Source organism: Aquarana catesbeiana, linkage group LG02 (genome assembly GCF_042186555.1).
Source record: "Aquarana catesbeiana isolate 2022-GZ linkage group LG02, ASM4218655v1, whole genome shotgun sequence".
In the NCBI taxonomy this organism is placed as follows: domain Eukaryota; kingdom Metazoa; phylum Chordata; class Amphibia; order Anura; family Ranidae; genus Aquarana; species Aquarana catesbeiana.
In genome coordinates this window covers 321,838,914-321,859,846 of record NC_133325.1, presented here as the reverse complement: position 1 = coordinate 321,859,846, position 20,933 = coordinate 321,838,914, and the positions used below count along the sequence as shown (strand labels likewise).

At 43.6% G+C, this 20,933-nt stretch overlaps 1 protein-coding gene across 5 annotated transcripts in view; it reads left to right on the top strand.

Annotated features, from left to right (window-relative positions):
- The window catches only part of NPAS2 (neuronal PAS domain protein 2), a 241,842-nt gene that overhangs the window by 192,130 nt on the left and 28,779 nt on the right, over positions 1-20,933 (top strand). For all 5 annotated transcript variants that reach the window (XM_073614781.1, XM_073614783.1, XM_073614785.1 and 2 more), the window contains 3 exons: positions 6,408-6,492; positions 17,214-17,355; positions 20,461-20,570. In XM_073614781.1, coding sequence (XP_073470882.1) covers positions 6,408-6,492; positions 17,214-17,355; positions 20,461-20,570 — 337 coding nt within the window. The remainder of the gene's footprint in view (positions 1-6,407; positions 6,493-17,213; positions 17,356-20,460; positions 20,571-20,933) is intronic.

Below are 20,933 nucleotides of genomic sequence, written 5' to 3'. Positions count from 1 at the left end.
ATTTCAAAAAGTAGTTTTTGTACAACTTTTTGAGATTTCGGGCTGTGATTTACATTGACATCTGTGCAGAAACCTGCACAGATGTCTCTGAAATTGCTGCCGAAATCAGGACTGACATGCGGGAGTGAAATTGTGCGATTTTAGCTGAACTCGCATGGCTTCATTCCTGCAGCTCAGTGTGAACCTGGGCATATTGAGACTCAGGCAATCTGGCTTTTATAACCAATATCCAAAATAAAGCCGAAGAAAGCTGACAAGCTTTGAGTAGGTTTGCAGTCCTGATGATGCTTCCACCCATTAAATATTTGTTACACGTTTCCATTCACATAGCATAACTTCAAAAAAATATTTAAAAATTGCAGCTTATCTTTTTCAGATGCTTTAATCTGGACAATCCTACATACAGTATATCTCTTTGTTTGTGAGGGGCTGGGCAGCTGTGTTTGCCACAAATTACTGTGTTTGTACAGTGCAGGCAGATCTTCTTTATCAGTTGTTACTAGATTTAAACACTGTCCTAACAAAGGGTTAAAAATATAGCAACCACCCATCTTCATTGTATCTTAATAAGGACAAACCTTGTGACAGATCCACTTTGAAGCTGGATATATACGCAGAGTTTTTTTTTTTCATTCAACCAGCGGGATGAATGAAAAAAAACCTCACAGATCTCTGAATCCACACAAGCGATGCGGGTGCAGGAATCCCTCTCACTGTGCTATTGTATTCTGACAGCTGGGACTCCCCTTCATCAGAATACATGGATCAGCACTGCAGTCATTGGCTTCAGAGGCTGATCGAATGCTGTTTTTCTAGCAGGACCAAATCGACAGAAGCCTGACGAATGACCTGCTTCTGTTGAAGAGACAGGGCTACACATGTACTAAAATTCAGCCAGTTCCTGCTAAACTGGCCAAATTTCAATACGCGCATACCCAGCTTAAGCTTGTTCAAAAAACTATACAAGTCAGCCATGATGCCGTGTCCTGAGAAACATCTAAAAAATAAGAAATATTTCTAACAAAAAATAAAAAATAGGCATGCTGTGTAAATGGGAACGCATAACAAACATATAGCAGGGTTTTCTCAAACTTGACAGCAAAAGAGCAAATACGTTTTAGGGCTTTACCGTTGTTTTAGAAGCGCTTTTCGCTTTCTATTTCAAAAGTGCCTCAAAGATGCTGCTTGCAAGAGCACCGCTCCAGTGTGCCCCTATTTTTAGTGCTATAGTGCCTGTAAAGCGCCTCAGTGTGAACGTAGCCTTAAAGTTTGTGAAGCTCACTACAGTCTGCCATTTACATCTAGAGCAGTGTTTCTCAACCTTTTTTCAGTCAAGGCACCCTTTAAAATTTCCAGGCACTTCATTCTAAAATGTAAAAAAGTTTAACTAACAGTTCTACATAAAGCAGCAGTATCCACAGACATTAAACACCAAACATTAAAGGTAACTGATTTTTACAAAGCAAATACATCTTTGCACACTGGTACTGACTAGTATTCAAGCATTTTTCTTCTCCCTCACTTTCTGTCCCTCACACAGCTAACATTACTTCAGTTTCTGATGAAAAGGGGCAGGGGAGAGACAAACAAGAATGCTGTGAAAATGCCCAATGTGATCCTTATCAGCCCATGAAGTTTTCAATTTGTTAGGACGCCAGTGGCTGGCCCACATGGTGCCCAAGGTGGTAATGCTGCACAATAAAAACCTGGGACTTTGTGCAACAAAAAAGTCAGGCTGATTGTCCTTTCTGCTTGTTGACAATTTTTGGGCAACTTGGGGCAATTTTGCCACAGCATCCTAGTTAAGAAAGGCTGCTGTAGAGGATATTTTCCTATTTGTATTGAAAGAGGACATGTCTGAAATATATGGTGACCACTCATTATTAATACAGCGATCAGCCTAATTATCAGTGGAGTCTCATCCATAGGGGCTCCTGGGGCAGTGCCCCACCAGTTTTGTTGCAAAAAAAGGAAACAAATAAAAAAAATAAAAATAAACTATAATTATTTTATTTTTGGTTTGCGTTTCTCTCTGTGCTGTGGTGCTGTTGCTACTTGCTAGGTAGATTGGAAAAAAAAAGTCTAATCTGCCTAGCAACAGGACATTCGGCTGAAAAAATATTAAAAAGTTGTATCTAGAACACTGTAAAATGAATTCTCCACCGTTACTGGCTGCTTGCCAGTATTCTATTCAGTTAATAGGAGCTTGTTAGGGCGGGCCGAAATACTGACTCTGGCCCACCTAGTTAATTGGTCTAGACGGAGGAGAGCAGACTGAGCAGAGGCGAGTAACTTCCTCCTGATCTCCGGGCACACACTGTACACTGGATAAGTGTGTTATGTGGATGGCTCTCCGGCCACAGCACACATTGCACACAATTACAGAAAGCAGCCTGTTATAAAATAAATGTGAGAAGGGAGAAGAAGAGGTATGATTAGGAAGCCTCGATTGGGGGTTGATATAAAGTGAAGTTTTAATTTTGGTTTTGGATTGAGAGTGCTGATCATCGGCTGTCAGGATGAGAAGGCTGATAGCTGTGCCAGGCTGGAGCAATCAGCTGTAGGTAGGTAGGTGTGTGGGTAGGTGGGCACTGTGATGAAGGACCCTGGCTGAATGTGCCCTGTGGAGGGAGATGGTGATGGTGTGTGTTGGTGGGCGTAGGGCTCCATCCTCAGAACATGGGCAGGAGTGCTGGGCACATCACCCAGCTGACAGCCTATTTCCAGACCTCTACACAGCTCTGGTTTCAGTCTATGCAAGCAGGAGGAAACCTTTTGCAGCACTAACGTCCCATAGTAACCAAAGTATTTTCCCCAAGTCTGTCATATGGTGACCATTCACGCTTGTCATATGGTGACCATTCACGCTTCTCATTAATTTCTTTTCCGATCCAGCTCTCCAATAGGATCTGTAGTGGACAACTCTTTTGATCAATATGATACCAGCAGGGATTTTGATCAATAGTTGGAAGATAGTGCCTTGCATATCTATTTTCACTTTGCAGTCTCATATTCTGATCACCTGGAATCCCATCAAATCATGAACAAAGCATCTCAATGCAACATAATATCATTTACCACCTGGCCGTTTGATCAAATCAGATCTAAATCAATCGAAAGGGAAGTTATGCCTATTTAATTGTTTGTCATTCATTCGTTTGTCACTCTAATGATTGACTCCTCTCGATCAGGACTGTTGGTATGTTTTTGTTCCATCACCACTTGCAGCCTATTGGCAACAGAGCTGATCATTAGATTCTGACAGGGGAGGAGTTCCGCTATCAGAATACAATAGCACAGCAAGAGCTGTACTATTACTACATCTAACAATGCATTTACAGCAACAGCATTTTAGCTACATATACATGTCTGATTGTCTAAGCTGACCATAAATAGATCGATTTTTTGATCAGCCACCTGGCTGATCAAAACAAAAAACAAACGGTTTCCCCCATCCACACATTTGATGTGTATAAAGGAATACGTTTGTTTTTTGTTTTGATCAGCCAGGTGGCTGATCAAAAAATTGATCTATCTATGGTCAGCTTAGATAATCAGACATGTACATGTAGCTAAAATGCTGTTGCTGTAAATGCATTGTTACATGTAGTAATAGTACAGTTCTTGCATAAGCTGCATGGTAACCATTGGGTGAAATACATTCCCAGGGGCGTAACTAGAACCTTCAGGGCCCCGGTGCAAGAAACTTTGAAGGGCCCCCCCAAGACCCCTCCATTGGTCCCGCTGCCATCCCCACAGATCTATTCTGCTGTGGGCTCCCTCCCTACTGTCTTGGGCCCCCCCCCACGGCCCACGGTGGCAGAAAGCAAGACATATGTCACCAGCACACCAGGGAACTCCATATAGGGGGACCAATGCAGTGGCAGAACTACCAGGGTTGCAAAGGCTGCACTCGTAACCGGGCCCTGGCGCTCCCCAGCCTACTCTTGCTGTCCTGCCCCTGCTATTGACATTGCTGGTCTGGCGTCTGTCTCTTTGGCAGCGGTGGCAGTCTATTAGGACCCAGTACCAGGTACGTGCAGGGGGAGAGCTGGCACTATTGGTTGTAGACAGCTGAGCCCCCTGCAGGTCACCTAGCAGCGGTAATGTTGCATAGCTTTCTCTGTTGACATGCTGATCGGGATGTGATCCAAGTGATGCTCCCAATAGAATCTAATAAACACAGTATTTATTAGAATCAAAAGTACATTCACATTTATATCAACCATATGTTCAGCAGCCATGTGGGCTCCAGGCCAGTAAGGTGGGGGGCTCTGATCAGTAAAACCGCTATCATATTTAATATTAGATCCAACTGGGAGCGTGACCTGGATCGCATCCCAATCGGAACATCAACAGAGAAGGCTATGTAGCACAACCATTGCTAGGCAACCTGTGGGAGGCACATCTGCCTCCAACCAATTGTGCTGGTCTTCCTGTACATGTGCACTTGAGCCCCATAAAGTAGCCAGCACTGGGTCCTAATGTGCTGCTGTTGGGTTGAGGCTGGTAGATGGGGGCTCATCATTGATACAGATAGGGATGTGTTGTGTAGCAGGATTCTGTTTTTTATATTTCTCGCCCACACATCCTCCCTCTCTCAGGCACAGCTGCACGCCAGGGATAGGAGAGTGGGCGGGCCAGGCATAGACAGGAGGAACAGGGGTGGGAGGAGGTGGAGTTTGAATTCCTCTCTGCTCTCCCATCTGTGAGGGGAGGGCAGAGTGTGCTCGCTGGGCTGTCACAGACACTCGACTCAGCTACAGCCATCAGTCTCTTCATTTACAGGCTGATTCTCCTGTCCTACCGATGGACAAACTGATGGGAGGTTGGCAACACTGCTTTGGCCCCCTGAGGTGGTGGAACTGCAGGGCCTAGTTGCAAGTGTGACTTCTGCGACCCTGATAGTTCTGTCACTGTGCGTTTGTATGTTGTGGAAAACCTTAAGGGCCCATTTAGATATGTGCCTGTGTGTAGAGTGCAATCTTTTTTGTAGCATTGATGTTGGACGAGAAAGTCTGGCTCACAGTCTCCATTCTAATTAATCCCAAAGGTGTTCTATCGGGTTGAGATCAGGACTCTGTGCAGGCTAGCCAGGTTCCTCCACCCCAAATTCGCTCATCCATGTCTATATGGACTTTACTTTGTGCACTGGTGTGCACTCATGTTGGAACAGGAAGGGGCCATCCCCAAACTGTTCCTACAAAGTTGGGAGCATGAAATTGTCCAAAATGTCTTGTCTTGGCCCATTTAGATCTGTGCCTGTGTGTAGAGGTGCATTCTTATTTTTTGTAGCATTGGGTAGGTTTCTTGCCATGCCTCATTGTGAGTTTCTTTGGTGTGTTTGCATTTTGATGTGCGTTTGTAATGCGGTTTTGAATTTAGAATATGGAATGGATAGGGTTCACAGCCATTGATCAAGGCTTTATAAGCGGACCTTCACCCTGTCCACCCAATTTCTGGCATTCCACTCCTACCTTCCTCCTCTCTCTGTCAGATTTTTTGTTGAGGGGAGGAACATAACCCTGCACTTCTCGACTCCTTGCCTAGGTGAGAATGACATATCAGCTGCCTTGTGGTATACTTGCAGCATGCATCCCAGGAAGTCTCAGGGTACTACACAGTGCATCATGGGGGTGGCTGTCTATTCCTAGTTTAATGATCTGTCATTGTGTATATGTATACAGTATATATATATATATATATATATATATAAAATTAAAAAAAGAAGGTTGAAACAGAGCAAGTTGAGTCTATAAGAGGTGGGTGGGGCTTCTGAGAAGTGGGAGGGGTCAAAAAGGAAGGGTGGTGTCTGGCACCCCACCATCTTAAAACCTCACCATCCTCCACTGCTAATTATACACAATAACTGGTCCTCTGGTTCTGAGCTATGTTATACTCCATCTGTCTGCAGAGCATATATTATATTGTACACTTCAAGATAATGTACAAAACATTTGAAGGACAAGGAACCCATGCACAAAAGTTTCCCCATTCACCTTTACAGATAATATAGGATGAAATTCAATCAATACCACTTTGTTTAGAAGTGTAGGTTTTACTGCATGTGGCAATGCACACAACAGCAGCATTCTTCAGACAACATTTCTAAAAATGCAACTATGAATCATAGGATTTGTATTTATACCAGTAAGTCAACCTTCTTCCATAACAAAAAAAAAATGCAAAATTCATACTTGGGGACTTGCCGTAATTTTCCTTTTTAGATGATTTTCATAGCATCACATTACCAGGGTTGGGGGGTTAGTGTGATACCAGGGAGATGTCAGGAAAGGAACTTTAATGATCACTTACAAACTAAGCTTTTTAAAACAGGATAAAGAATGTTTGAACAATAGGACATAGGGAAATAGATTTTCTGTTCAAGCTATTATCTCTGTTGTTAGTTATGCAGATGTGCGTGTGGAAAGAAGACAGAAAGTGAGCTTAGATGACACCACATCAGAAGTCATTGTCACATCTGCACTAAAGGTAATGAATGTTTTTATATAACATGATACTATTTTATTGTTTTACATAATACCAATGCTTAAAATGACTGTAGTAAGAAGGTAAATAAAAATGTTTCTAAAGGTTCAATTTTTTTTTTTTTTAAATACACGTCATATTTACCTGCTCTGTGCAATGGTTTTGCACAGAGCAGCCCCAATCCTCCTTTTCTTGGGTCACCCGCCGACACCTCTGGCCCTTCCCCCTTGCCGAGTGCCCCCAGAGCAAGCTGCTTGCTCGTGCGTGCTCACTCCCAAGCCACCTCTGTGTGTCTGTGGGACACAGAATGCATGAAGATAAAAAACATTCAGCCTTTACAATCACTTTAAAGCCCCAGCATCAGTCAAAACTTGCATTTTTAATTTCAGAGAAATGGGGTAGGGTTAGAACCTGTGTCATGTTTTACTGCTGTCTGTGACTACATTGGAAAGATTTTCCCTCACTTTTTATGCCACCAGGAAAGACAAGAAATGATGTACCAGAAGTCAAAAAGTCAGGGAGGCACATGCAGCAATAAAAACTAGCAGAATATCTAACAGTTTCCCAATGTACCAGAATATGAGTTTTCATTGCTGTCTCTGCCATCATTAAATTGTTTTCTGACCGTTTCCTGTTCCACTAATTGCCCCCCCCCCCCCCCTATCCCCTAGTCTTTGGCACAAAAAAGTAACGGGAATTCTCCTCTATGAGGACACAGACAACAGTAAGTGCGGTTCACACCAGAATCGCACAGGAACATGCTCCATGATTCTGTGCAGTTCAGTTTTCAGCCCTTTCACTTGAATGGGCTGAAATAGCACTGGATCGCGCCAAAATTAGTGCTAAAACTACTTTTAAAGACACACTGTAACCAGATTGTATGGTACTGCGGTACCATGTGATCTGGTGTAGGCAAACACACTGCATTTGTGATCTGGGTTTGGGGTGTTGTTAGGATTACATTGACACCTGCAGCAGATCGCACACCCAGTGCGTTTTCAACATGGTGTGGCAAACACACACAGAATGCAGGTTTCCCACACTGTGTTCTGGTGTGAATGGGCCCTAAAAATAGAGGTTCTAACACTTAAGCTACTTAAAAAAAAAAAAAAAAAAGGTTTTGGATATAGTGTGGTTTTAGAAATCATACAAGTATGAACTGTAAGCTTGTTTAAATAACTAGGATCTTATACCAAGGTGCATAACAACCACCAAGCAAATATGCTTTCGCGCTTTTTACTGAAGTATGAAATACTAAAGTAATTTCATGATCGAAAACTAGTAATTATGAAATGTGTGCAGTTGCAAGCATGACAGTAAGTCATCACTTTAGCAGGAAGAATTCTGCTTTGCTAGGCCCAGTGTAACATTATTTTGCTGCAAGCATAATAGCACCATTGCGTGCCTGTGGGTCTTTTCAGACTATTCTTATACTTAGGAAAGCTTCTAATGACCCATGCTGTTCACAATAGTTGTCATAGTTCTCAATAAACTGAAATACTGTATATTATATACTTATTGGAAAGCTTATATAGTTAACAGTACAGTATGTTGTCTGTGAGAGTTCTTATCTATCAAAGTTATGGTATGCCATGGTATTCTGCGTATGTTCCTGAAACTCATTAGAGATGAGGAAGCTATTTGGATGAATAGCAAAAGTCTTCACCTCCTCGAGAGTCCAGTTGAATGTAATTAACTAGTTTAAAATCAGATCTTTTTTTGAAGTTGTACTTTGAAATGAATCCTTAAAATGCGATCAGGAATACAGCCTTCCTGCTATGTGTAATCTTTTGATGTAGGAACCCATTCTTACCTGTTTGTAATGCAGAATTAGATCCAACTACTGTAGGATCTGTGCTATATCTCACATACACAAAGGCTTATGTATGATCATGTAAGTAGTAAGGAGTTTTTCAAAGTCAACAACCAAACTCAAACCTACCTTTCTCTGAATATTGAGAAATATGAAGTTATGCAGCACAGGCTTCAGAAAGCAAACACCCCATATGTGGGTTGATGTGTGAAGTATGTCTGCAGCGGTTTACAAAGAACAAAGAAAAAAATCTACATTCTGGGCTGCTTTTTAAATTAGCCATGCAATGGGGAAGTGTAGTATATATTGTTCGGAAGATCCAGCCACGTTTTTACATGTATTTTGGGAATGCCTGGTCATTAGGCCCTTTTGGGTAAAGATCTCTACGTGTATTCGGTCAGTCATGACTGTTTCTGTGCCCCTATCTATTGATGTTTATATACTGGGTCTTGTACATTTGCTGGCCACATCTGGGGCTATGAGCACTCTGCTAGGATTGTTACTGTTCTACACTTGTAAGACTATGCTCCTTAACTGGAAAGCACCTCAGGCCCCCACACTAGATTTCTGGAAATCCATAGTTAACAAAATGATGCCACTGTATAAATTTACCTATGAGTCTAGAGGATGCCCAACCAAATTCTCTATGGTCTGGGAAATTTGGACCAACTTTAAGGAGACTGTGGCTTCTGTCACTGTGCTCCTTTAGAGATTTTACCAATAACTCCTTGGTAATGGTTAGGGAATACTTTGGTGCGCTGTGGAACTGTTTCAACCAGTATGTAACTTATCAAGCTTTCAGTTGAATACATTTATATGTTTTAGGGCATTGGTTGCCATACCAATTTTGTTTTTGTTTTTGGTTGACTTAAATTGTATTTTTTTTAAGCCTGGGTATGCCCAATAGGCTTTGTTTTGTATAACTATGCCACTTTAAAGTCAATATAAAAAAAGTGTAGTATCTGTTCTTATCAGTGATCCAGTAGGGGTGCTGTGCTGTCATTCTGGTCTGACCAAGGCTGGAGTGTCTGGCTATGTTTCCCTGCTGGAGTGATGGGGGCTTGGACGGTAAGTACCAGCTGGGACAGAAATTGGGGCGCCCACAGGCAGTTTGCGCACGAGAGTAATCCCCCCATTAAAACTGTAAGAGCCCAGTACCTCCTGATTTGAATGAATCTACCTTATCTGGCCATGGGCTGGGAAAGCAGAGAGTCTGTGGTGTCTGTGCCCCCTGGGAATGGTCGCCTTAGGGGTGCTCTTAGTAACACTTGAGTGTGGGACCCCACTGTGTGAACAGGCACAAGGTCACAGTCACCAAAAGCTTTTCGGCACTGCGCCTTTTAGGGCAAGCCCGGGGCTATTTCTGTCTTCCAGGACTCAGGGCCCGGCCAGTACACTATTGCACGGCTACTTATTTATTAGATTTATTTTTCTCCCATTTTTCTCCCACTGTTTGTCACTTCTTTCACTTTTGTGAGTGTTTTCTCAGGAGCCTTGTGCCCTGGGGGATCAGGGTAGAGATCCTACCCCTTCGAGGTGGATTAAAGCACACCCTTAAGTGCACTTTTTAGTGTGTGTTTCGTATGTACGTCTCTTGTTCACTTAATGTTTTTTTTTTGTTTCAGGTTTTTGCACCACCGCAGACTTAAAAAAAAAAAAAAAAAAGGGGTCCCCTCAGCACGGCATAGGTTAACTGCTTGCCAACCAGCACACGCCGATTTACATCGGCAGAATGGCACTGGCAGGCAAAAGGGCGTACAGGTACGTCCCCTTTAAGAAGCGGTGTCGCAATCACGGACTCAATGTCTGCTGGGTGCCTGCATCACGGAGAGGAAGAAAGAGTTTAACAAGACTCGCGGCCACTCATTAAAATTAGAGGAAAAGAGGTTTAACCTTAAACTACGTAGAGGGTTCTTTACTGTAAGAGCGGCAAGGATGTGGAATTCCCTTCCACAGGCGGTGGTCTCAGCGGGAAGCATTGATAGCTTCAAGAAACTATTAGATAAGCACCTGAATGACCACAACATACAGGGATATATAATGTAATACTGACACATAATCACACACATAGGTTGGACTTGATGGACTTGTGTCTTTTTTCAACCTCACCTACTATGTAACTATGTAACGAGGAGATGCTTATGTAAACAAAGCATTCCCCGTTCTGCCTAGTGACAGGACAGTGATCTACTGCTCTCTGTGATTGAGAGCAGTGATCACTGTTCTGTGTGTTCAAGCCCAGCCCCCTCACAGTTAGAAAGCTCTATTTATGGGAAAAAAAGGACGTCAATTTTGTTTGGGTACAGCATCGTACAACTGCGCTATTGTCAGTTAAAGCGACGCAGTGGCGAATCGCAAAAAACTATCTGGTCTTTGGGCAGCCACATGGTCCGGGGCTGAAGTGGTTAAATGCTCATTTGGCTAGGCAGTGGGGGGGATAGGTTGAAATATACCTTATTCCTTACTCCCACAGGCTTCCTTGTCTACATGCAATCGGTCCACTGAAACTGCTTCACTTCACTGCCCAGCCAGTCGCAGGTCTCTGATGTCACCATGTACAATGCAGGATCAGCAGTCCTGCAATGTACAGAACAGAAAGGGTCTGCACACATATTAGAGTGTTGATCCAGCAGAGGGGAGTGCTGGCTGTCAGGATTAGTATCTGTACTTATTACCACCCCTCCCCCCCCCCTTCTCCAGCCAAACATGTTATTCCATGCATTGTCGATAAAACATGTAGAGCTTACCCCCGTAGGAGCAGCTGATTTATTTGGGTCTTTGCCATCACCCCCTTATCTGTATTTCCACCAGACACGGGACTTAGTTTCTATATTAGGCCTTGCGCCCACCAATGTACGAACCAGTCACTTTGTTACGTTTCCAATGCTTTATTGCAAAACGTCTTAGGAAGTAGCAGTAAAGAGGTAGAAAGGGAGTTGCAGGAGGGTTCAGATACCTTATGCAGATCACTGAGGAATTTGACATCCTGAAGACAAACACACCTTTAGTCAACAGATCTTTGCCCACCCGGATAGGCCTCTCTCACTGACCTAGCAGCCGGAATGGCACACGGACAAAAAGTCTCTGCCACAGACTTGAAAAGAACAAAATGGTTGCACGATCCTCTGCCACAGGATTTAGTATTAGATGAACAGCAAACACAGTACCAGAACCTTTAAGCCAATCCGGCAGTACTGTACTGTAGGTTGGTTAGATATAGGTGCGTCCTCCAAGTAAGTTACCAGGCCCTCCCGAGAGACCAGCCTTCATCCTGGCTCTCTCCAGCAAGGGTCCTCCCCTGGATCTCCTCAGCTTGGCTCGGCTTCTTCCTAACAGGCAAGACAGCCTAAGGACCACCTCTGCGGTGGTAGGCCCCAGACAGACTTCTGGGCCTACTTGTAGTCACATAGCCTCGGGCCAGCGTGGCCCCCAAGGCAGGAGAAAAGTTACCACATACCTTAGGCCAGGAGGGCCAGGAGGTAAGAGCTCGAAGAAAATGGCGTCTGGCCCTTAAGTACCCTCTCCCAGAACGCACAGCGGTGGACCATCCCCACTGGGCTGTTTCCAAGAAAGAAGAGCACTCAATACACTTCAGCCTGTTGCTCTTCCAACACTGGTCTGTGGTGACAACGACACCTACAGACAACAATGTGGAACTAAATGCAAAACAGCCAATGCTGGAACAGAAGCTAATTTAGCCACAGATTAAATCTGAACTGTGTACAGAACAGATAACCCCCTAAATTTACATGCAAGCACCTGATCAACAGGAGCAGGTCGCTACATACCCCCCCCCCCCCCACTACAAAAGACGGTGTCCTCAGCGTCTAGGGAAAAAAAATGACTCTCAAGCCCGAGAGTAGGTGTCTGAACCAAAACTTAGATGGGAGAAGAAGAAAGACAGTAAAGAAGAGAATGTTACAGTTTCAAACATTATTCAAACATATTCACATCAGTCATGTTACAGGAACCTCACTACCTATCTAACTGCCCCCCATGCTAGCAGCTTGATAGAAGATCTTTTGTTACCTGAAAAACAAAGTTACACATAGAAATCACATAAGAGTGTTACTCATCAATTGGGAGCAAAGCCTCACTCCCAAGAGAATTAAACTTTCTTCCACACATTTTCTTTAAATGTAAAGTGAACTAAACGTAAGTCCATCCCTATCTCTGGGCGAATCCCACCACCTAGTGGCAGAAATCTAGCATGACAAAGAGTCTTTGGGTATAGGAATGCTGAAGTAGATGAGACCTCTAGACCATGAAGTTCTCACCAATCCTGACGCTATCTAACTATGTACCCCAGAGTTCTCTTTTCTTTGGCAAAGTAGAAAACAACATTTCCTTTGCATAATCACCAATAGAACCGAGGATCTGGCAGAGTCATTTTCTTCCCCTGTTTATCCAAAGTGGTGATGAAATAAACAATGTCATTTTTTCCAGGTCTGCAAATGACCACTTTGTCAGCATAGATGTGCCGACCATAATTCCAATGTAGCAAACATCCATTGAACCGTTCATCCATGATAGCAGAATAACCAGCTCTCCAGAAAGGCTTTGGTACACACAAATAGTCCCAGACAGCTTCACGGTACCATTGTTCTCGATTGGCCTCAATTTCCTGCATAACATCTTGAGTAACATAAGGAAACTCCAGACCATACTCTGTGGCAACTCGTTTATTGAGCACTCTTTGCAATCGGGCAAGTCTAGGTAAAGCTCTGGTTTTTCCCAGGCCAGGAGGCACACAAGAATTTGACAATTTGCGCACCACAGATCCGATGGGCATCGGTTCAGACTCAAGCGAACTAGTAACTTTAGACAATGTCTCTTTGGTAGTGTTGTGTGGCTCCACACTAGGTGATGTCTTCCTAGAATCCATAGCTATCCAGTCTGAGAAAGTAAAGGCAGAAGCAATATCTTCACCCTGGGCCCACAACAATTCTTGTGACATTGTCTCAAACAAATCATCATCACTGGAGATTTCTGACAGAGAATCTATCTCCGAGTCTCTCAACTCCTCTGCAGGCAAATATTTACATACAGTCCCAAATATGTTCCCCCTTGATCTCTCACCCGTTCCTGTCGTAGACTTTTCCGGATTGATGCTCTCCTCCGGCTCCGGTTCAGGTAGTCTTTGGGGTAAGCCTCGACCACAGATGCGAGAAGCCTTCACATATCCCACCTTCCTCTGGACAGGTGCAGCGGGAACAGGTGTAATTGAAGCAGAAGCAAGGGTGATGTCCGCTGATGAAGCAGTAACAGCGAAATCTCCCTCAGGAACACTCAGAGTAGCAGATGGAACAAGAGCCTGTTGCTCTCCAGCAGCAATGGAAGTAGTTTCCTCCGTAGCGATCCCTGTAGCCCAGTCCACTCGGTAAAAACAGAGAGGTGATAAGGGCGCTCTGGTGGAGGTGGGTAGCTGGTCAGAGGGATGATAGTGATGAGATGGCACTTCTGGCAGCACTTTGGTTAGAGGAGAAGCAACTCTGAAGATATAAAAAAGGAAAAGAAAGGCGCCTCTAAGTGCAGTATGTAAAATTTAATAGAGTGCTAAGCACAGGGCGACATTGTAGGTTGCTCCACAGTGAATAAGTATTCTCCGCACTGCGAACATCGAACAAATGGACGGAGATGTATGGCCAGTCCCTCGCACTTGTGGCAAAACATGCCCAGCCCTTCAATATCTCCAACAGTGTACAACTCGAACCGCCCCTGCGGCTTCAAGCGAATGCCGGAATCCGTCAGCAGGGTTCCGGTTAGCATAGCACCCGCAGCGGTGCTTGTAGAGAACATCTTAGACCCCATGGCTGATGGTATCAATGAAAAAGAAGACATGGCCTCACTCTGATCCTTTCAGTATGATCACGAGGCCTCTCTTCTTTGGCGCCAGACACACACACGTGTCTCACGCAGCAGCAAGTAGGTGTAGCTCCTCCCACTTGCTCGTCTGATCTTGTAGCTCCCGGGCTTTTACTTCTACACCCGCAGCCTACGCAGTCAGAAATGTGATCTTGCAATTTAACCCTTCTTTTTCCTGGAGAAAGTGACAAAGTCCAGGAACCCCTCTTTTAACATAGACTCTCGGTGAAATACTTCTCAGAGTTGCGAGAGGTAACGGCAAATAATCCCGGACGACGCACCCACATGTAACGCTTACCCCCGAAGGAGCGGCTGATTTATTTGGGTCTTTGCCGTCACCCCCTTACCTGTATTTCCACCAGACATGGGATTTAGAGTCTATATTAGGCCTTGCGCCCACCAATGTACGAACCAGTCACTTTGTTATGTTTCCAATGCTTTATTGCAAAACATTTTAGGAAGTAGCAGTAAAGTAGAAAGGGAGTTGCAGGAGGGTTCAGATACCTTATGCAGATCACTGAGGAATTTGAGATCCTGAAGACAAACACACCTTTAGTCAACAGATCTTTGCCCACCCGGATAGGCCTCTTTCACTGACCTAGCAGCCCGAATGACGCACGGATGAAAAGTCTCTGCCACAGACTTGAAAAGAACAAAATGGTTGCACGATCCTCTGCCACAGGATTTAGTATTAGATGAACAGCAAACACAGTACCAGAACCTTTAAGCCGATCCGGCAGTACTGTGCTGTAGGTTGGTTAGATATAGGTGCGTCCTCCAAGTAAGTTACCAGGCCCTCCCGAGAGACTAGCCTTCATCCTGGCTCTCTCCAGCAAGGGTCCTCCCCTGGATCTCCTCAGCTTGGCTCAGCTTCTTCCTAACAGGCAAGACAGCCTAAGGACCACCTCTGCGGTGGTAGGCCCCAGACAGACTTCTGGGCCTACTTGTAGTCACATAGCCTCAGGCCAGCATGGCCCCAAGGCAGGAGAAAAGTTACCATATACCTTAGGTCAGGAGGGCCAGGAGGTAAGAGCTCGAAGAAAATGGCGTCTGGCCCTTAAGTACCCTCTCCCAGAATGCACAGTGGTGGACCATCCCCACTGGGCTGTTTCCAAGAAAGAAGAGCACTCAATACACTTCAGCCTGTTGCTCTTCCAACACTGGTCTGTGGTGACAACAACACCTGCAGACAACAATGTGGAACTACATGCAAAACAGCCAATGCTGGAACAGTAGCTAATCTGGGGCGGCACAGTGGTCTAGTGGGTAGCACTCTCGCTAGCAGTAAGAAGGGTCGCTGGTTCGAATCCCAACCATGACACTACCTGCCTGGAGTTTGCATGTTCTCCCTGTGCCTGCGTGGGTTTCCTCCGGGTACTCCGGTTTCCTCCCACACTCCAAAGACATGCTGATAGTTTAATTGGATCCTGTCTAAAGTGTCCCTAGTATGTATGAATGTGAGTTATGGACCTTAGATTGTAAGCTCCTTGAGGGTAGGGACTGATGTGAATGTACAATTAATATGTAAAGCGCTGCATAAATTGACGGCGCTATATAAGTACCTGAAATAAATAAAAAAAATAAATAAAAAATAAATTTAGCCACAGATTAAATCTGAACTGTGTACAGAACAGATAACCCCCTAAATTTACATGCAAGCGCCTGATCAACAGGAGCCGTTCACTACAAACATAACTGCATAGATAAGTTATGTATATATAAATAAGATAAATAAGAAAAAAATAAAAAATCAGTTTAGTTTGTATTTTGCTACATATTTTTTGTAAAAAAAAATTCAATAAGCGTATATTGATTGGTTTGCGCAAAAGTTATAGCGTCTACAAAATAGGAGATATATTGATGGCATTTTTATTATAACCTTTTTTTTTTTTTACTAGCAATGGTGGTGATAGTCGATTTTTAGGACTGCAACATTGCAGCGGACAGATCGGACACTTTTGACACTTTTTTGGGACCATTGACATTTATACAGCAATCTGAGCTAAAAATAGCCACTGATTATTGTATAAATGTCACTGGCAGCGAAGGGGTTAACACTATTGGGCGATTAAGGGGTTAAGTGTGTCCTAGGGAGGTGTTTCTAACTGTGGGTGGAGTGTACTGACTGGGAGTAGAGAGAGATCCCTGTTCCTGATCACTTGGAACAGCAGATCTCTCTCTACTTCCCTGACAGAACGGGGATCTGTCTCTTTACATTGACAGATCCCCGTTCTGTCTCTCTGAGGAGCCATCGCGCTTCGCCAACGGACATCGTGGCTGCCGTACAGCTACGGTGATTCGCGCAGCAGTACCAACCTGCCACCATATAACAACGGTGGCTGGTCGGCAAGCAGTTAAAATGGAACTAAACCCATACCTGCCCTCTTAGCCTCTGCAACTGCCATGGCGCTACACATGTGATAAGTTATGACACTGGTCATTTGATGGTTTTACAGTTTAGTTGAAAGCACAAGCAAATGTGACAATTAGCAATCCCGGTCTGCTTGGAATGTAACTGTTTTTTGAAACTGTTAAATTGATGGTTTTAGTTCTGATTTCAGATCAACTCAAATTTGGCACATGGGGGGGGGCTGTTATATGTTACTACTTTATTAAAATATTTAAATATCAATCTGCCCACTGCCATGCACTGTCAAAAGGGAAAGCTGACCTAAAGGGGGCTTAGTCTCACAGTTCCCCATCAGGCTCCTCCCACTTTTACTACAAAGAACCTCTGCCACGCGCCTGTCAGTATAACGGGCACAGTTGTCAGGAAGGAGGGAGTCCCCTAAGGAAGGAATGTCCAGTGTGGATACTCCAACCTGAATTCCGGCATTGACAGATTCATGTACCTGTCTCTGAAAGGTACATGAACAAGGTGCAAGCGCCATCACTTTTAGTGCTGCGCTCCGACAGAATACTGAGGGGTGTCTAAGACACCCTTTATGAATTCCCCAGATAGTGATAAGTGAAATAATGTGTCACTATAAAGTGGTAACAACATATTCTAAATTGTTTCATATATATATATATATATATATGCTAGGACAAGGACCTGAGTGTGGACAGTGACCCGTATTACAGTGTGCTAGAAGTTAGTGCCTCCCTTCTCAGCCCCACCCGCACTCCATCAGTTTCTTCAAGAAGTTCCCACAAATCTTCTCAGACTGCAGCCTCAGAACCTGCACGTGAGTAAGCAAGTGTTGGCAAAGATGCTTGTGTAACAGAATTTTATTTAAAATTGGCTTCTGCTGCAAAAAAAACATTCCAAAGGCATTTTAAGATAATTTTATACACAGGAATTATATATGGATGTGCACTTACCGGTACCTATTTGGTTGGATCTGTAAAATTACAGGAGGTTAGAAAGTGCGTGCATCCCTTCAGGGAATAATCCTTCTTATACACCCGTATCCACTTTAATAGAGCTTAGGTTCAGACCAAAAAGAACAAAACTTCTTAGTGCTTTATATTATAATATTTATTAAAACTGCCCTACAAGTATAAAAACACTCACATTCTACAAAAACACATAGCGTAAATCATCAGGTGGAGACCTCCCTTAAACATCGCCTGTCATCATGTCTGCTATGGGACTCAACATACAACTAATATCTATCCCCTCAGCAGGGTGCACTTGCCCAGCATGATGACGTCACAGAATGGAACTCAGCCTTACAAATTACATCCCCCAGAACTATGGGACTATGATATTTTGTTTTTTTTGGTCGGAACTATCAGTTCTATTAAAGTAGATACAGGTGTATCCGCCTGAGGGGATGCAAGCACTTTCTGACCTCCTGTAATTTAAGAGGTCCAGCCAATTAGGTGAGTGCACATTCATATATCACTGATGGTGTAAAAAGTCATCAAAACTGGATGTGGATTAATACAGAGGATTGCACATTGGATTGTTTGCTGATGAAGTCACTGAGGACATTTTTTTTGCACAGAAGTGTGTTTTATAGTAGAGCACTTATGCTGATTATTTGGATTGTCACATGTACAGTATGTATGCTTGCTTGCTTGGATTTACTATAATCCACAGAGAGTGAGATTTATGCACATATAAATTATGGATATGGGTTTATAGTGCTGCACTGTATTTTTTATCCTTTTGTGAGCTTGCTTTTTGGTCAAGTTTGGGGGTGAATTACAGCCGCACAGGGACATCATATGTTGATTACAAATAGTTTTCCACTAACAGCTAGAAGCTGTCTAAGAAGATTACTCCCTTTAATACAGTAAAACCAAGATAGGCAAGAATCATTAGTGCAGGGTGCTAAACAATCCATGATAACTGACATACATTTGCAGGTTTATTCAGTAAAGCTGGGCATAGACGGTTTGAATCTCGGCAGGTTCAGCAGTGACCTGCCCGAGATTCGAACCATGTATGGGCAGGCTGATTGTACCCAGCCTGTCTGACTTTTCATGTGATTATTGCCAGCGGCTATAGCCACTAGCAATAGTCACTGTGCGTTCTCCCTGCCGGGAAGGCTCCCATGCCTCCCCACCCACCCCCACCATGTGAACACGGAAGCTCCATGGGAGGGATTCCCCCATGAACACTGACTGTGTTGATGGGGGAATTAAGCATCTTTCTTTCCTGCAACCAGTGGTTGCAGGAAAGAAAATTGCTCCATCTATGGCAAGCTTAAGGCTATGCAAGCATACAAGTACACTAATATAATAGAAACAGTATTTCTTCTTACTGTGGCCAGATCATTTTAGCGATTTTTTACTAACTAGTTCCTATGGGGTACTGCCATTTACATTTTTTGCATTGCTCTTGGTACTCTCCCATTTAACAAACACAGTGCTATACAATTATCATATAATGCAATGTTTACATACCACAGATATGGATGCCATATAGAGATGAGTATCTTACCACTTCCATACCGGGGCTATTCTGGCACTTCTCTCCTATATGTAAAAATCATAATTTTTTTACTAGAAAATTACTCAGAACCCCCAAACATTATATATGTTTTTTTAGTAGACACTCTAGGGAATAAAATGGCGGTCATTGCAACTTTTTATCTCACACGGTATTTGCGCAATTAATTTTTCAAACAGTTTTGTGCTTTAAAAAAAAAAAAAACAGTAAAGTTACGCAGAGTAAATAGATACCTAACATGTCACGCTTCAAAATTGCACACGCTCCTGGAATGGCGCCAAACTTCTTACCAGTTTAGAGTTACAGAGGAGGTCTAGGGTTAGAATTGTTGCACTCGATCTAACGCACGCAGCAATACCTCATATGTGTGGTTTGAACGGCGTTTACATATGTGGGCGGGATTTGCGTGTGCGTTCGCTTCTGAGCGCAAGCTACCGGGGACAAGGGCATTTTAAAAAAATTTTTTATTCTTTATTTTTTTTATTTTACTTAGTTTTTTTTATTTTTACGCTCTTTTTTTTTACATTTTTTTTTTTTAATTTAAACATCCCTTGTAATAAGAATCTATTGTGACAGGTCCTCTTTATGGAGAGATGTGGGGTCAATAAGACCCCACATCTCTCCTCCAGACTGTAAAGCATGAGATCAAGAAAAAATATTCACCGATCTCATGCTCCAACAGTCATAGAGATGACTGGTGACCATCTGGTCACCGGAAATCTCTATCGTCGTCATCCAGCGCCAGCAGGTTCCTTTTCCAGGCCCGCGATGGCACGGGAGAGCCCAGAGAAGCACCGGATGGTGGCGCTTCCCCTCGCCTATAAGAACAATCAAGCGGCCGAACTGTCGCTATGATTGTTCTTATTGTGCACAGAATCGCCGGCTGGAAAGAATATCTGAATGATGCCTGTAGCTACAGGCATCATTCAGATATCCCTTACAAAGTCAAGGACGTCATTTTACTATGGTCCGGTAGGGAAGTGGTTAAATCATCCCAGCCCCCTCCCTAGTCACCCCCCCACTACATTCTAATGTTCAGCCTCATGCCTCCTCTGATCGCTGTGGCTTCCTATGCTGCCTGCAGCCTGGCCAGCACAAAACACAAGCTGCCCGCGCCTGCGCACTAATATCCTATAGACTTGAAAGGAACATACCCATATTGCAGGAGCCTGGCACTAGATTTTTACCAACCAGGCTTCAGACAGCACTGGGGGCTGCAGCTGTCAGGAGAGGTATATGTGTACCTGTGGGGGGGCTAGGGAGGTGGGCTTGTGTGATTATAATAAATTGGAACTTTAGGTTGTACATGCTTTTAGTGCCATATTACAATGTAATCTTATATGATCAGTCATTCTGGCAAATTGGATGTAATTCCTACTGTTTCCTACAGCTATTGCCACAGAGCTAACCACAGACTCCAGTCCGCAGTCACTGCAGAGAGTCTCCAGTAGGCAACCAGACCTGTCATTGCAGTTAATGAGTCAACCAAACCTGGCACAGGTATGAATTACCATTATATTCTCAAGTGGAGGGAAAGAAGTGTTGTCAGTACAAATACTGGTTTCTTGTTCTAAATAAAACAATACATACAATGCCTTGAAAAAAGTATTCATACCTCTTGAAATTTTCCACATTTTGTCATGTTACAACCAAAAACGTAAATGTATTTTATTGGGATTTTATGTGATAGACCAACACAAAGTGGCACGTAATTGTGAAGTGGAAGGAAAATGATACATGATTTACAAAATGTTTTCCAAATAAACGTTCCACTAAAATCTAGTGGAACTAACTGCCTTCAGAAGTCACCTAAATAGTAAATAGAGTCCACCTGTGTGTAATTTAATCTCAGTATACATACAG